At 41.9% G+C, this 18864-nt stretch overlaps 1 protein-coding gene across 1 annotated transcript in view; it reads right to left on the bottom strand.

The window, feature by feature from the left end:
* LOC126474362 (MAP7 domain-containing protein 1-like) overlaps positions 1-18864 on the bottom strand; it is a 191250-nt gene that overhangs the window by 155400 nt on the left and 16986 nt on the right. The window contains exon 2 of the mRNA XM_050101828.1: positions 2564-2639. Within this exon, the coding sequence (XP_049957785.1) occupies positions 2564-2639 (76 nt within the window). The remainder of the gene's footprint in view (positions 1-2563; positions 2640-18864) is intronic.

Raw genomic sequence — 18864 nt, 5'->3', positions numbered from 1 at the left:
CATTTACCTACCCAATCGTCTACACTAGTTCGTGATTATATTATTCATCTGAGTTCTGATTAATGGGCAGCTCATGATGGCAGTGATGTGGAATAAAAGTAGGTATATTTTTAGCCAATACGTTTACTTTTAAGATTTCGTCTAACGTGTAATTACCCCTTTAAAAATTTTCGAAACTTCCTTTGTGTATATGAGGTCATGAGGTGGGGAGAAAAGTATCAAGTATACTTCCGAGCACTACTACTATTATTTGTTTACAAAGTCGAGCTACATGTACGAAATGACAACAGTTTCCCATTTACAACTCTAAATAATGTATTCTAGTCAGCTATTGACAATGTAATATACATAACCATTGTCAAGTGGGAATGGAAGAGCGTGAACTACAATCATTGTCAAGTGGGAGTGGAAGCGCGTGAACACGAGTTCAAAGACATCCGGCCGCCAGTATATGACACGCAAAAACGTAAACATTTACGACAAGTGGGCTCGGATTACACAATGAAACCCAGTAATTATGATGTGAACAGTATTTCTAGGAAACCAATGCAGTGTGTTCATCCACATGAAAAGATTGGTGTTCTGTGGTCTTTGTTTAACGTGCTCCGGTTTCCAGTGACTATTGTTTACATGAAGACTACCCACTTTTGAAGTCATGGAGGTAAGAATAGAGGGAGACGCCGTGACGTCACAGCTGTGTAGCTATGTGAAGCCGAGGGTAGCCATCTCAGTCAGACCAAAACATTGCTGCTGTAAGCTTGTGTGCATAGGCTTGTCGCTCGCTTTTGGAAGGATTTTGCGTTATTATGGTGACTTGTGTGGTGTTCGGATGTACGAATCGTTCTGATAGTGATGCGAAATCGAAGGGAATAACATTTCATGTGTAAGTTGTCTCGTTAAGTGTGATTTTACAACTTCATTGTGAATGAACGTGTGCTACATCGGTACTCGTACTGTAGCGTGTTTTTCTCCTGTATGATTTTAATTTCCTAAAAATGAAAGTCGGAAAGTTCTGTGGGAGAATGCTGTGAGGAGGAAGAATTGGCGTGCGTCTAAATGGAGCACTATATGTTCTCATCATTTCCGAGAAGAGGACATAGACCGAACTTCCCTTTCAACAGTAAGGCTCCGAGAAAATGCTGTACCATCAGTTTTCCCTACACACCCAAAACATTTGCAAAAGGTATGTTAATTCAAAGAATTAAATTCTTAGTTTTCAAGTTCACGTTTCAGTATAATACGTACGTATCGTCGATAATCGAAGTGTTGAGTAACTCACTTTGTCTTCATCATGTACCAAATTAAAAGCTATCACTACATTAACTGGCGTAAAGTACAGGCCTAAACAGGACACTGTGTAGATTTGCCATTCTATGTACCGTATTTCAGTAAATATTGGTGGTAATGAACAGTGTTTCCCATTAGTGTAACGTAACTGAAATGTCCCAGTACGTATTACAAACAAGATGTATTTATGGGGCTTTGGAGGGAGGGTATAGCTAACTTAGTTTTCAGTTTCTATTATTTAGTTTGTGATGCACGTTTATTACTGAATTAACAAAATTGTATCGTTTACATTGAAGACTAGCTATTCGTAATATTACATTAAAAACTATTTTTAATCAGAAGAGACGCGGAATTTCGCCTTTACGAGATTTTATTTTAAACAAAAACTTTGAAACAACCAATCTGATGACGTTACATGCGTATATGGTGCAATTAGCGACTGTAATACACGCAGCGCTATAGCACACTGGCAATGTTTTGGTCAGAGTGTCATGGCAGCAAGCCACGCCCCCACGGCTTCAAAACGTAGTACGGCTGGGATACGTAGTGCCACCTCCCCTTATTCTTACCTCCATGTTTGAAGTAGTGCGCTTCCACTTGTAGTTTGCTTGTAACATCCTTGGAGACCGGATGGTTTCTGATGTGTACTCGTGCGTCAGCTATCATTTGTTAATGACTACGTACCTGATATTGGTCAACACTCAACCAATAATGAATTACGAACAGTAATTTTCGTAGTAGGAGGAACAAATTACCATTTTGTAAAATTTCGAAAATTTTAAAGACATAGTTGAAAAAAATGATACACTGACGAAACAAATATCTGCTTCCTCTAAAACCAGACGGAAGCTACTGTATTTCGATCTACGATCCGATTGTCGGATGAAAACTGTTCCATAGATTACCAAATTTTGCAGCAGAAGATCGGTAACTGTAGCCCAAATAATTTGGGAAGACATACGCTTTCTCACGTGAATATTAGCTCTTGCTGTAGTATCTGAAAATGCTTGGCCATATCTATGGGCATCTGCAGGAGGACACTATGACAGGACTAAAGTATGTAGCCGATAGGAAAATGGGTTCGCTTCTTATAAATACATTTGCGTGTCAAGCATTAAGTCTCATATGCAGTAACTTTTAAATAATTTTCTTTTATTTTTTATTCGTTTTTTTTTTTTTTTTTTTTTTTTAAGTTTAGAAAGCGGTGTGCAGACGAGCGGAAGCCCAGCTGGGTGCGGTGCGCGTGCTGTCCTCCGTGTGGCGCTGAGCTACGCACCTGATGGAAGAGCGGAAGATCTCCGCGGTGTCCTTAGCAGGCAGTCCCCAGGGCGCGCATAGACCCGCCAGCTCCTCTGCACACACAGACACACGTGCACACTGCTGTAGTCATCACCTGCTCTGCACCCCTTCTACCATATGTTAGAGAGCCTACATACAGAGAGGGCGGCCAGTGCTCTTTAACCCATAGAAACTATTTTCGGTCTGTATACGAAGGACAAACACGCAGGAACTTTAAAACAAGACACCCAGAACACCTAAGAGCCCTAAAAATTAACAGCATCCATATCACATTTGTTGACCACCTAATATTTAAAACATTAAAGGATCTTTACAGAAAAGGTAACATAAGCATCTGAGGTGGCTTACATACACAAACACGCACACACACACACACACACACACACACACACACACACACACACACACACACTGTAATGGTACTTGAATTACGCAACCATTACGGCACCTCACATGAACCTCTCGATACCAGCAATATTCTACTGTGTTTCTGTAAAGTAGTTAACATATTTCTGAGACAACGTTCAGATTTGATTTCATTAATATAGAGGTACTTTGATACATCGATGTGTTTATATTGCAATGATATTATTCTTATGTGTATACTTTGTTTTGTCACTATGATCTTTGACGTACTTGTAACTCTCGATTTTTGGGCGCGTAAGCGATTATTAGTTAGTTAGAGAGTCGGACCTTAAAAAAGTCGTCTTGGACGTCATGTTGGAAAGACGCATATTGTAGTCAGCTTATAAAATGTGAACTTTAACAGTGAGTAAGATGTTTTAAATATGTTTTGTATTGTGAAGTGATGTTTTGTGTGTAACGTGGTACTGCAACAAAAGCAATAAAAAGGAAGTGTAACTTAAATTCGGAGTGCTGATTATTTTTTTACATCACCATTGTGCTAACTTTGAAAGGTTTAATCTTCAAGAAAGGTTTGTGAAGCGCATCTACATAACTTTTGAATATAGCAGAATAAAACCTAGGCTTCCTTGCATCCGAGCTTGGAATCATCACCACATAGTTATTCGACGATTGAGCCACGAGACCAGCGTGGGAAACATTATTACATGAAATGACTTTATTAACTGTGCTCTAATGACACCTGCCACATACTAACTTTGTTGTTGCCCGAAAATACAGTATTTAGCAGCGTGAGCAACACCACAATCATTATTAAATTTTGACTTTTGTTGTGGTAGGGCTATTAGAACACAAAGTGAGAGAGAGAGAGAGAAGTAAACAAAATTCAAAATCCGCGGCAAATTCATACGGGGACAAATGAACGCAGACGGGGTGAGGATACACAACAACATCGTGAACATAGCGTTTCGCGAAGTGAAAAGGCGGCTGCAAAACCGAAAAACTCAAAGTACATTTAATATGCGTCTGCAGTGCTCTCCCTCGGAACGAGAATGAGAAAGATCAGTCACAACAAAACGTGAGTAACAACAAATAAATACGCAAAACATGTTGCCACAACGAGATCACGTTTTTTAAAAAATCATGGGATCGGTTATCTCAATAATAAAATTCACATTTACATCGCTTGGTTTGCAGATGACAAGTTATCAGTGCAGGACACCATACAGAGAGTGCAGAAAAATATATAATGCAAAATCAAGGTAAGAACAAATACGAACTAAACGGTCTTTAGACCTCATTTTGTTAGATCAGTTGCAACCTAAAATATGTTCACTTTTATAGTTGTCCAATAAACAAAACCCACTGATGATGGCACAGAGGTGCTCAAACATGTTTGGGTAACAAGGAAAAGGCGAAGCCTACATCCAAAAACATACACTACTGGCCATTAAAATTGCTACACCAAGAAGAAATGCAGATAAGCGGGTATTCATTGAACAAATATATTATACTAGAACTGACAAGTGATTACATTTTCACGCAATTTGGGTGCATAGATCTTGAGAAATCAGTACCCAGAACAACCACCTCTGGCCGTATTAACGGCCTTGATACGCCTGGGCATTGAGTCAACAGAGCTTGGATGGCGTGTACAGGTACAGCTGCCTATGCAGCTTCAACACGATACCACAGTTCATCAAGAGTAGTGACTGGCGTATTGTGGCGAGCCACTTACTCGGCCACCATTGACCAGACGTTTTTAATTGGTGAGAGATCTAGAGAATGTGCTGCCCAGGGCAGCAGTCGAACATTTTCTGCATCTAGAAACACCCGTACAGGACCTGCAACATGCGGTCGTGCATTATCCTGCTGAAATGTAGGGTTTCGCAGGGATCGAATGAAGGGTAAAGCCACGGGTCGTAAAGCCACGGGTCGTAATACATCTGAAATGTAACGTCCACAGTTCAAAGTGCTGTCAATGCGAACAAGAGGTGACCGAGACGTGTAACGAATAGCACCCCATACCATCACGCCGGGTGATACGCCGGTATGGTGATGACGAATACACGCTTCGGGACTAGTGTAGCAGGGGATACAACCCGTCGGCTTTGGACAATGACGTCACAAGTCGCCAAACGAGAAGCGATTCTTCTTAGTGTTGTAGCTCCCTTCAGTAGCTGATAAGTGTTTTTTGGCTTTTTTAAAAAAAAATCTCACGAGATAGAATAAACAGATCCACTTTGTTAAGCAATCAGTAAAAAAACGAAACTGAAACATAACAGCAAAAGCGAAAATGGTAAACTGCTCTCTGGCGACTTGTGACGTCATTGTCCAAAGCCGACAGGTTGTATCCCCTGCTACACTAGACCCCACGCTTCCAATGTGCGTTCATCGCTATGTCGCCAAACACGGATGCGACCATCATGATGCTGTGAACAGAACTTGGATTCATCCGAAAAAATGACGTTTTGCCGTTCGTGCACCCAGGTTCGTCGTTGAGTACACCATCGCAGGCGCTCCTGTCTGTGATGCAGCGTCAAGGGTAACCGCAGCCATGGTCTCCGAGTTGATAGTCCATGCTGCTGCGAACGTCGTCGAATTGTTCGTGCAGATGGTTGTTGTCTTGGAAACGTCCCCATCTGTTGGCTAAGACGTGGATGCACGATCCGTTACAGTCATGCGCATAAGATGCCTGTCATCTCGACTGCTAGTGATACGAGGCCGTTGGGATCCAGCTCGGCGTTCCGTATTACCCTCCTGAAGCCACTGATTCCATATTCTGCTAACAGTCATTAGATCTCTACCAACGCGAGCAGCAATGTTGCGATTCGATAAACCGCAATCGTGATAGGCTACAATCCGTCCTTCATCAAAGTCGAAAACGTGATGGTACGCATTTCTCCTCCTTACACAGGGCATCACAACAACATTTCACCAGGCAACGCCGGTCAACTGCTGTTTGTGAATGAGAAATCGGATGGAAACTTTCCTCACGTCAGCACGTTGTAGGTGTCGCCACCGATGCCAACCTTGTGTGAATGCTCTGAAAAGCTAATCATTTGCATATCACAGCATCTTCTTCCTGTCGATTAAATTTCGCCTCTGTAGCACGTCATCTTCGTGGTGTAGCAATGTTAATGGCCAGTATTGGAGATAATATGTACAAGCCGACGGAATTTTTTTGCCAGAATTCGAGCGGCAAATATTGTCGCCTGTTGATTAGCACAAGACATGGATTTGACACTCACATTATAGCAGAGATGCTAGCTTGTTGTTTAGTACATGGCTACCATACATTTAACGGGGAGTAAACTAAGGTGTAGGGTGATACAGTATATGACCCATTTATTACAACGTTCCGGAAAAAAATGGGATTCGATCGGGAGAAAAGAGTTTCATTTGTATTATTGTAGACGCTTTGAAGCGATTTGAGAGTTTCCTGCCTGGATATTAAATGTTAACGTTCGTAGCTTCTAAGCTACATATAATTTTTTCCATCCCATCTTAATATACACTCCTGGAAATGGAAAAAAGAACACATTGACACCGGTGTGTCAGACCCACCATACTTGCTCCGGACACTGCGAGAGGGCTGTACAAGCAATGATCACACGCACGGCACAGCGGACACACCAGGAACCGCGGTGTTGGCCGTCGAATGGCGCTAGCTGCGCAGCATTTGTGCACCGCCGCCGTCAGTGTCAGCCAGTTTGCCGTGGCATACGGAGCTCCATCGCAGTCTTTAACACTGGTAGCATGCCGCGACAGCGTGGACGTGAACCGTATGTGCAGTTGACGGACTTTGAGCGAGGGCGTATAGTGGGCATGCGGGAGGCCGGGTGGACGTACCGCCGAATTGCTCAACACGTGGGGCGTGAGGTCTCCACAGTACATCGATGTTGTCGCCAGTGGTCGGCGGAAGGTGCACGTGCCCGTCGACCTGGGACCGGACCGCAGCGACGCACGGATGCACGCCAAGACCGTAGGATCCTACGCAGTGCCGTAGGGGACCGCACCGCCACTTCCCAGCAAATTAGGGACACTGTTGCTCCTGGGGTATCGGCGAGGACCATTCGCAACCGTCTCCATGAAGCTGGGCTACGGTCCCGCACACCGTTAGGCCGTCTTCCGCTCACGCCCCAACATCGTGCAGCCCGCCTCCAGTGGTGTCGCGACAGGCGTGAATGGAGGGACGAATGGTGACGTGTCGTCTTCAGCGATGAGAGTCGCTTCTGCCTTGGTGCCAATGATAGTCGTATGCGTGTTTGGCGCCGTGCAGGTGAGCGCCACAATCAGGACTGCATACGACCGAGGCACACAGGGCCAACACCCGGCATCATGGTGTGGGGAGCGATCTCCTACACTGGCCGTACACCACTGGTGATCGTCGAGGGGACACTGAATAGTGCACGGTACATCCAAACCGTCATCGAACCCATCGTTCTACCATTCCTAGACCGGCAAGGGAATTTGCTGTTCCAACAGGACAATGCACATCCGCATGTATCCCGTGCCACCCAACGTGCTCTAGAAGGTGTAAGTCAACTACCTTGGCCAGCAAGATCTCCGGATCTGTCCCCCATTGAGCATGTTTGGGACTGGATGAAGCGTCGTCTCACGCGGTCTGCACGTCCAGCACGAACGCTGGTCCAACTGAGGCGCCAGGTGGAAATGGCATGGCAAGCCGTTCCACAGGACTACATCCAGCATCTCTACGATCGTCTCCATGGGAGAATAGCAGCCTGCATTGCTGCGAAAGGTGGATATACACTGTACTAGTGCCGACATTGTGCATGCTCTGTTGCCTGTGTCTATGTGCCTGTGGGTCTGTCAGTGTGATCATGTGATGTATCTGACCCCAGGAATGTGTCAATAAAGTTTCCCCTTCCTGGGACAATGAATTCACGGTGTTCTTATTTCAATTTCCAGGAGTGTATTTGTAACAAGCAAGACCATATATATAAATATGACTGTTACTCGTATCACTCGCAGCAATTTAAGCTGTAGTCTTAGGTTCTTCCCTAACCACGCCTTTAGAAATCGTGACATATTCGGAAAGAAACAGCCGGATATTTGTGACAGACAAGAATGTAAACGTCATTGCTGCTCATTTCACCCGCAGTAATTTAAACTGTATTGTTAGATTCCTGTCTGACGACTTCCTCTGAAATCGCGACGTATTCGAAAAAAAGGACGGTCAAATATTTGTGTCAAGAAAGAATATAAATATCATTCCTGGTTCTTTCACTCAGAACAATTTTATCTTTCCTTTCTTAATCGAAGTGAAGTCACGAAATCGAAGAGACTCATTCCTGACACAGCACGGTCTTATATGTACATAACATCGAATATTGCGGAAAGTACTTCCTTTGCATGAATAAAAATGTCCAAGAAAGTAACAGAGCGAGGTGATGCAGTGGTTAACACACTGGACTCGCATTCGAAAGGTCGACGGTTCAAACCCGCGTCCGGCAATCCTGATTAAGGTTTTCCGTGATTTCCCTAAATCACTACAGGCAAATGCCGGGATGGTTCCTTTGAAAGGGCACGGCCCACTTTCTTCCCCACCATTCCCTAATCCGATTGGACTGATGACCTTGCTGTCTGGTCAGCTCTCCCAAATCTACCAACCAAGAACGTATTACAAAAACGAAGATGAAAGAAGATTAGCAAGTACTAGAACGCGAACGTAGCTCCAAAGACTGCGTAACTGCACGTCTCTAACCACATGACCACATCGAACGCATAAAATTTCGTATATTATTAACGTTCATCTTAAAATCTCCTCGGGACTTTCACGTCTTATGTTCCTTCAGCTGATATTTAATTATAACGAACCTTTCCTTGAGTGAAGTGTTTGTGATAACTGTTCAACGCGTCGGTGCCTTGAAACGACGTGCTATCACAACACGCGAGTTATAACACGGGAACAACGAAACACGATGAATCCCCACAAATGCAGTGAGCGAGGGACGTCACATGACCGATTTAACCCGAACGTCAGACCAAAGCGTTCGTCGTTTCCTCATTTTAGTCCCTCGTTATTCTGTGGATGTTTTCAAAGCAAAATAGTACATGTACCAACTTGTAAGACAAGCAGTTACTGAATTTCCAAACGGAATTATGCCTAACGTTTCCGCAGCGAATAACTGCACTCACAAAAGCAATAAAACTACGAATGTATCTTAGTGTATTTAGAGAACGCACTGTTTGAAAATCCGTATTATCTGTTGGTGTCTTTGTACATTTGTGTTGTACACCAACACAGAAAGAACTTTCATGTGTAACTTTACGTGAATATGTTAGTGAAGGAGACGATCAAAAAATTTCCGTTTCATTGCGTTCCTGCGCCTATACGCAATGTAGCACGCCTCCGATGCGAGTATATAATCACCGACATGTAGGCAAGGGATTACTGTAACATTCATGTCTTTCCATCGTGCGTGTGGTAAATGTGGAAACGTGAACTATGGTGACGTTGTTAACAGAATCAACGAGTTGTTGTTCTTCTTCTGGCTGCCTAAGGTCAAACACCGGTAGACATCCACCAGAGAATGAAGAATGTGTAAGGGGCAGCATGTATGCCGAAAACCACCATTGTGGAATGGTGCGCCAAGTTCCGTGCTGGTCGTGGTTCGACACAAGACGCTGGTCGATCTGGAAGGCCAGTCTTTTCCATTATGAACAAGTGGGAAACAGTCGAGCATCCGGCCTAAAGTTCTGATCTCTCCCAACGCGATTATCTCATCTTCGGTCCCTTAAAAAAGGCCTTGTAGGGTCGAATTCCCATCGGACGTGGATGTGCAGCAGGAAGGTACGAACTTCACGAAAAAGGACACGGAGTTTTACCTGATGGGTATCTTATCTTCAACGTGGTGCGTTGGTGGGGTGATTGCATCAAACGTTGTTGTTATGCGTTGTACGCTGCGTATGTTCACAGCACAATAGATCAAATTAGATTAGATTTACTTTCATTCCAATTGATCCATAGTGAGGAGGTCCTCCAAGGTAATAAACATGTAATAGAACTACTACAATACTTATTTACAATGAACACATTACTGAACTGAAATGGTTCAGAAGTATATACTTCTTTACAATGAACACATTACTGCACTGAAATGATGCAGAAGTTAGATTGTACTTATAACATACAAATCAGTTGGTTCTACTGAGAAATTCGTCAGTGGAGTAGAAAGAGTTGGCCACCAATAAATCCTTCAGGCTTCTCTTAAACTGAATTTCATCGCTTGTTAAGGTTTTTATAACTGCTGGCAAGTTATTGAAAATGTGTGTTGGTGAATAATGAACACCTTTTTGTACAAGAGTAAGTGACTTTAAATCCTTGTGAAGATTATGCTTATTTCTAGTATTGATTCCATGAACTGAGCTCTTGGTTTGAAAAAGTGATGTGTTTATAATGACAAATTTCATTAAGGAATAAATACATTGGGAAGCAGTAGATAGTATCCCTAGTTCCCTAAAACAGGTTTCTGCAGGATGTTCTTGAATTCACATCACGTATAACTATTATAGCAAGCTTTTGTGCCTGGAAAACTTTAGCTTCTCTTGATGAATTACCCCAAAAAATAATCCCATGTGACATAATGGAGTTAAAGTAAGCATAGTATGCCAGCTTTTATATCCCCTATGCCTGACTCAGTTCACATTGCAAATAGAGATTTGTTAAGACACTTCAACAGTTCTGTGGTATGCTCCTCCCAGTTGAATTTATTATCAAGCTGTAATCCCAAGAATTTAATGCTGTCCACTTCTTCTGTCTGCTTGTCATCATATGCTTGTCATCATATGTTAGGCATATACTCGTGGGATACCCCTAAGGAGGTCTGAACTGCATTTAGTGTGTTTTTTCAAAGTTTAGTGACAAAGAATTGGCTAGGAACCATAGATTAATATCCACAAATATTTTTTTAGCCGATCTTTCTAAGACTACACTTGATTTGCTATTTATTGCAGTGTTTGTATCATCGACAAACAAAACAAACTTGCAATCTGGTAATGTTACTGATGAAAGGTCATTGATATACACAAGAAAAAGTAAGGGCCCTAAGACAGAACCTTGTGGGACCCCACATGTAATTAGTTCTCAGTTGGATGATGCCTGATAGCTTAATACATGTCTCTTTCTTAATAACATCCTTTGTTTCCTGCTAGAGATATAAAGATATAAGCTTTGAACCATTTTACAGCATTTCCTGTTTCACCTTAATGTTCAAATTTACTTAAAAGTATATTGTGATTTACACAGTCAAATGCCTCTGACAGATCACAAAATATACCAGTTGTCTGCAATTTTTTGTCTAATGAATTAAGTTCATTTTCACTGTAAGTTTAGATAGCCTTCTCAATATCAGAACCCTTTAGAAATCCGAACTGCGACTTTGACAGTATGTTATTTGTCATAAGATGGTTATAAAGCCGATTGTACATTACCTTTTCTACAATTTTTGAGAATGCTGGTAAAAGTGAAAGTGGATGGAAATTTGATGCTATTTCTTTATCCCCCTTGTTAAACAGTGCCTTAACATCAGCATATTTCAACCATTCCGGAAATATTCCGCTGATAAACGACTGGTTAGACAGATAGCTTAACATGTTACTTAATTCAGAATCACATTCTTTAATTAACTTTGTTGACATTTCATCATACCCACTAGATGTTTTTGATTTTAATGATTTTATGATGGTCATTACTTCTGCTGGGATAATGATGGTTAACTTCATATTATGGAAGTTACTTGAAATGTCTGTCTGAGCTATTCCATAACAGCATCTACAGAATCTGACAACACCACCTTTTCAGTAACAGTTATAAAATGTTTGTTAAAAAGTTATACAATGCTATACACATCTGTCACCAATGTATCATTTACTCTTAATGCTCTTTGTCCCTCTTCATGTCTGGTTCAACCAGTCTCCTCCTTTACTATATCCCACAATGTCTTTATTTTGTTATCTGATATGACTATCTTTTTGTTGTAATATATTTGCTTTGATGTCCATATTACAGTCTTTAATATTTTGCAGTATTTCTTGTAATGTGCTACGGCATCGACATCATAACTGTTTCGGATTGACAGATACAGTTTTCTTTTTGCTTTACGATGTACCTCTATTCCTTGAATAATCCATGGCTTCTTTGTAGACTTTGCTCCAACCTTGGTTAGTTTTGAGGAAAACAGTGTTCAAATAAGGTAAGCACTTTATTAGCAAAAGTGTTATATTTTTCAATCATGCCATGATCACTGTAAACATCACTCCAGTGAATGTCTCTGAGGAGTATCCTAAAATAATCAATTTTTTGCTTATTGATTACCCTCTTGAGCTCAGATTTAATGGATTTTATATCCTGTTCAGTATTAACATGTAAGAGAAGGAACTGCATGTCATGGTCTGAGAGGCCATTCACTATTGGTTTTGTAATATAATTTTGTTCATTGGACTTTTCTGTAAAGATATTATCAATGGCTCTTTGTGAGAAATTGGCTACCCTAGTGGGTAACTTTACAGTGGGAATTAAGTCGAATGATAGTGTTACTAACTCAAATAAGTTCTTATTGGGAGAGCCTTTAAGGAAATCTGCATTGAAGTCACCTGAAACCACTATTTCTTTGTTTTTGATTGTTAAATGGGCCAGTACAGCTTGAAGGTGGTTTATGAACAGATTAAAGTTACCTGCAGGTGCTCGATATACAAATAATTTCATGAAGGATTTATTGTGAAATTCTACTTCTGTTGCACATGCTTCCATATGCTGTTCTAGGCAAAATTTATGAATGTCTATGTTCTTAAATTTATGGGAGTTTCTGATGAATGTGGCAACTCCTCCTTTCTCCATTTCTGCTCTACAAAAGTAAGATGCTAACCTAAATCCTGTAACACTTAAAAGTCCTATATCACTGGTCACATGATGTTCAGAGAGGCGGGTTATGTCAGCTGGGTTTGAGGACTCTAATTCATCTATGCAGAAAATTAATTCATTAATTTTATTTCTCAGTCCTCGAATATTTTGATGCAATAAAGATAGCTGACATTTCACATTGACTGAGTTAAAATTGGGTAGAGTTGAAATTTCTCCTGACTGTTGAAAATTTTTAACCAATAGCTGTTTATGCTGATGTAATAAGCTAAAATTATGTCTTTTGGTTTCTTTCTCAAACTGAAGGTTTGTCTCAATCGTAACCTCTCTTAAAACTTGGTTTCTTCCTGTCCTCCCCACCCTAAAAAAGGGTATTTTCTGAACCCTATAGCCACTGGTATTTTATCACTCATGACAGTGCCAGCCCCCTTTAACTTTCCTGCTATTTTCCTAGTCAGTTTACCGTTCCCTTTCCTAAGGGGTGAAGGCCATACCTAGTATAATCCCACCTACTGAGAGAATCAACAGGAACCACACCAATATGTGACCCTGCGCCCGACGTAAGCAGCTGTTCCAACTCCAAATTAACTCTCTTGACAGAAGAGTTCAAATGAGATCGGTCATGGCGCACAAGAACAGATACAAACTCAACAGTAGTATGCTTCGATGCTGATGCGATCTTTGCCAGGTCACACTCTATTCTGTACACAGGATCTCTGTCAGTACTATTACCTGGCTCGCCCACTATAGCCACGGTGTCTTCCTTAGTGAAATCCTTGCAAAGCGACCCTAAATCCTCTGTCACCTGCTCCAGACCAGCACTAGGTTTAAAAAAATTGGTGATCTGGTATTCTGATCCTGGTTCATCCTGCAAAAGTTGGACGCCACCTCTTCCATGGGAACTACCTAACAACAACCCTTGCTTTCTCACTACTGATTTCCCTACATTCTTACTTTTCAATTTGCTGCTGAAAGCTTGTTGTGCCCTGTCTACAGCTACATCTGCTTGAGGCTCACCAGCTTCTAACTGAAGCAACAGGTCAAATCTGTTTTCCACATTCACCACGAAGCTGTCAGACAAAGTTCTAGGCCTGCTCCTCCTTTTGCCTGTTGCCACTTCCCACCTCTCTTTACCCTTCTCCCTCCTTAACCTGTCAAGATCTCTCCTGGCCTTGTCTAACTCAGCCTAAAGGGCGGCAATTTTCCCCTCCTGTTCTAGTACCTTCCTATCTCTACTACATATGCTACAAAACCACTGATGAGTCTCATTTACTTCTCCTATTACCACGTCACTAAAGTCACCCATATGGAAAAAAAACTACAGCACCCGTCACACTAAAGCCCCGACCTAACAGTTCTACGGCAAGTCAAGCACTTTTCACTCATGGTAAACCTAATAGTTTATTAAGAATAAGTCAGTTAAATCACAGATAAACATGAAAATGTGATTCCACAGATTTGGCCTATACGCAACTGTATGTAAACAAAAACAACAGTGCAAAGTTTCTGAAACAGCAACTTAAACTTACACTGCCGATAGTTGGTTCCCTATGTCAGTATAATATGTTATGGACCCACTGTCACCTGCTTCAGTTTTACCCAAAAGGTCTGATACACCCTATATTGCAAATGGTTCAAAATGGCTCTGAGCACTATGGGACTTAACTTCTGAGGTCATCAGTCCCCTAGAACTACTTAAACCTAACTAACCTAAGGACATCACACACATCCATGCCCGAGGACCCTATATTGCAGCAGGTAGATGTTTCTCCGGTTTACAGGTAGTATAACACGGTATTTTTACAAACATCCACCATTTAAATGCGGTTCTGAATGAGAAACCCGCTACTTAATTTGTGTATGCCAATTCTCCTACCTACTTTGTATTGTTACGCACAAATGCTAGTGATTTTCATACCCAATCATGTAGCACATGCATCACAGTTCGATACTTGTCACAGGCCGCCTTTACGGCGCTGCAGTTTTAATGACAAGCTGTATAACCGTAATTTCTGGGGAATGGTGATAGGAAGGCGAAGCACCGCGTGTTCAGCTCATCCTGTTTTTCTTGAGCGGCATTTTCTCGGTGAAACTAATGAGCGCCTTCTTGACAGCACTTAGGCCGTGTGCAGCTGCTTGTTGGTCATGGTATTGGTATATGTCACTCTGATGGCTGGAATTAGGTGCTATGTGGTTGGCTGCTATGGAGTGGACAGTCGCTGCATTGAATTCCTCTTAAACAAGAATTTCGTGCTTCGGAGATTGCAACCGAACTCTGTTATTGTCTACGTATATAACGTCTTGTTGAGATCTGATATCTTTAATCAGTAATTTTTCTAAAAGTTAGATTATAATGGTAAAATACGATTAAATTATTTGTCTGGAATCATTTCTGCACTGGCTATTTCGCTCCTTAATTCGATATTAATTACAAAATAGTTTAGGTTTTCGTGGCCATTTATCGACAAACTGCCTAATGGGTTCTATCTGGGTTCTTCTTCCGACGTTTGTTTGACGATTTTTCTGATAATTCCTGCCACTCTTGCTGGCGAAACGTCAGAAAAACCGTCAAACAAACGTCGGAAGAAGAACCTGAGACAGAAGTCAACATTCAGTTTGTCAAAAAGTGTCCACGGTAGCCTTGACAATTTTGTACTGCGCCTCTACTGGAGGACATCTCCAGATTGTCGCGACGCCTTGACCATCGACGGCAGAAGAAAGCGCGATTGATGTCCTCTGTCGCGGTGGCGGGATGAAGGTGCGACACCAAACTTCTTGAAATGTAAGCACCCGTTAACCACCGCCCAAGCACATCCTATCTACGCCAAAGTGGAACGAGCTTTTCTTCATGAGTGAATTCATGCAACACGGAGATATTTGGGGAGAACGGATGGGAAACTTTTGACCATTTTCACGAACTAGGTATCAGAATGTATCAAGACGACTAGGACAAGACGACGGCATCACACAAAGGAGTACGCAGAACGAACCCGAGCGTTGCACTGAGCACACAAGAAAAAAGGTTGCAAGGCGCAGGAAGAAGATTTACAAGGTGATTCTAGACATGTCACGCATATTTGTCAACGACGGTTGACCAAAGAGGAACGGTCTCTTCTTCAAAAAGGAGGGAATTTCACTATTATCCCCTCAACTGTACTCATGGAGGACACCACTGCGAATACCGAAGCGACCATTAGGACTATTCCTTGTGAAAGAGCTGAGTAAATACACACTGAAACCGCCAGGATACTGCGCCGACCAAAAACCTGAAGAAAGAAGAGTCTTAACTCCGACAAGAGTATACTGGTACTGCCTGCCGATAATGGAAATGCAACTGTCGTTATGAAGACCGAAGGTTATGAGCAGAAGATCCGGGCTCTCTTAGATCCGACAACGTACCGTAAATTAATCACAGCTGCGACGCAGCGGATCACACGAAGTAAGAATCAGTTAATTAAGATGTCTTCTCTCACAGCATACATACAGATGATGAAGTTGTGCAGCACAGATGCCCTCCCATTTCGGCTGTATGAATCACCAAAGATGCATTAGAAGTATGTTCCTTTAAGATCGACTGTTAGCGCTCCTGGGTCACCAGCGGGCTCCAGCTGCACGTAAGAAAGACTGACACATACATAAAGGACTCAGGACATTTCATTGAGAAGCTGAAGAAGCTAAAACTTCGACCAAACGATATCCTCGTCAGCTCTGGTGTTATTTCTTTGTTTACCAAAGTGCCTCTCTGTGACTCTGGTACACATCGGTTCCATTTTCCCGTAATACATCATCGAGCTCTTTCACGTATGTCTCATCTCGAGCTATTTCATGTCGACTGGCAACTTTTACGAACAGTTGGAAGGCGTCGACATGGGTAGTCAACTTAGTCTACCAGTGGCCAACTTCTTCATGGATCATTTCGAAGCATAGGAGGTGGATTGGGACCTTGTAAATCTAAGATGTGGTAAAGATATGTCGATGATACCTTCGTTGTGTGAAGTAATGGTGAGAAACAGCTCGGTGACTTCCTAAGACACTTGAACAGCCTCCATGCCATTTATCATGGAGGTAGGAAATGACAAACAGCTACCCTTTCTAGATGTGCTGATGTTCTCTATATCTACCCTTTCTAGATGTGCTGATAACGAGGGATAATGAAAGCCTCGGACACAGCGTGTATCAAAAACCGAAACACATGGAGCAATACCTGCACGAACTGTCAAATCACCACCCGAGCCAGAAAAGAGGCATGATTAGGCGCTCGTAAGGAGCAAGAAGAATATGTGAGCTGCACCACCGCAGACGTGAGATGTGACACCTGGAAACCATTCAGAGGAGCAATGGGCGCTCCACCAGTTACATAAGAAGTATCACAGAGTCAAACACATCGGAGAAAGAAACATCGGCGTTTCTGCTACACATTCCCAGGATGACGAATGGAATTGGACATTTACTGCGTAAACATGACGAAAAGACTATTTATAAACCGACAAAGAAGATCAGGTTGTGTCTCCGATCAGTAAAAGAGAAAAGGGATCCATTTGCAATGTCGGAAATATACCGCCTGCCATGTACAGTCGTAGACAAAACGAGCGAGACCCCTCGACTTTTCGTTATGCTGATCCGCACAGATTTAAACTCTGCTACACAGCATTACAGGCAAGGCGACGAAGTGCTAGCAACATACTACGCACAGGTGTGAAATTGCAAAACTATCCGAACTTTGTCAGACTGTTTTCAATCATGTGTAAGACTATATTAATATTGATTAGTGTGTTAAACACAACACGTAAATATAAGATATAAATAAAAAAAGAAAAGCTGATTACTATGAACTGTACTAATAAAAATGAATTTCAGCTTATCGAGATAACATATTTAACTGTTTTAGTAAGACAAAGTACCCCAGATCGCTACGAATCAGCAAACTATTATACGCATTCGGCCGCGGAACGGTCTGTGTCAACGTTCGGACCAGTCATACAGGATTACCATTGCTGACCTACCATGAATATGTGCAAATTTAGCAATTCGTGAAAATTCATAACGAAATTCAGTTAAAAATCATTCAGTGCTGCACGTAAGCCAAATCAATTAATGACAGAAGCGGAAAAAATAGGCAGTAACAAGTATGAAATTCTACAGTAGTTTCATATTGACATCCACAGGGTTCCGGTACAGAATAAAGGTAGCAATAAACGTATTGGGGGAATAAGAGTTTCTTAAAATTGCTTTACTAATAGTCTATCTGACTACATCGAGACTAGAACCGAAAATAAACCAGACCTCCCTTGCAGTAGCAAACACCTTTCACTATGCTAGCAGACAACCCAGGCAAACAGCCCTCTATTATTACCTCAGGCATGAATAAGCCGGCAATTTCGCAGTGAAAATGGCAAAATGATCCGCAGTTTCTGATGCATAGAGCTTTCTGGACTCAAAAACAAGAATTTTCTACCTTTATGTCACCGCTTATGTGACAATCATTCACGATGTTTATGGAAATAACAAAATACTGTTATTAGCAAGTAAATTTAGTAGGATAATTCAGCACTACCCCAGGAAGTAAACGGTGACATAGCTGCCAAACGTATTCGAAAATGTTTCGAATTCTCCATTAGACTCGCCACAGCGACAAAACGTTCATTAGCCGAAGTGTTTCTTAAGCTAGCTCGCACTGGGAATGCTCGCATTTCTAAAACGCGGTGGCATTAATACGGGGATCTGAATTATCACATGTATAGGCAAATGGATTTTATTTGCATTCCTGTAAGCGTGATTTGGATCGAAAGCGTAGCTATGAGTAATGTGCTGACGTATCGACTGCAACTAGAACATTTCGAATAAAGAGTAGGGGGAATTATTTATACGGCCCTCATCTTCAGTGATTGTCGTAGATATTTTCGTTGGTAGGATTTCGTCACCCAAATCGGTAAAAATGGAACCCTACTAGTCTCACTTTCTTGACCCTCTATCTGTCTACCGAACCCTTAAAACCCGTTTACCTCGAATACGGGTAGACATAATAAGCGGAA

The sequence above is a fragment of the Schistocerca serialis genome, chromosome 4, assembly GCF_023864345.2.
Source record: "Schistocerca serialis cubense isolate TAMUIC-IGC-003099 chromosome 4, iqSchSeri2.2, whole genome shotgun sequence".
Classification (NCBI taxonomy): domain Eukaryota; kingdom Metazoa; phylum Arthropoda; class Insecta; order Orthoptera; family Acrididae; genus Schistocerca; species Schistocerca serialis.
The sequence above is the reverse complement of the archived record's forward strand: the minus strand, read 5'-3'. Positions and strand labels throughout refer to the sequence as shown.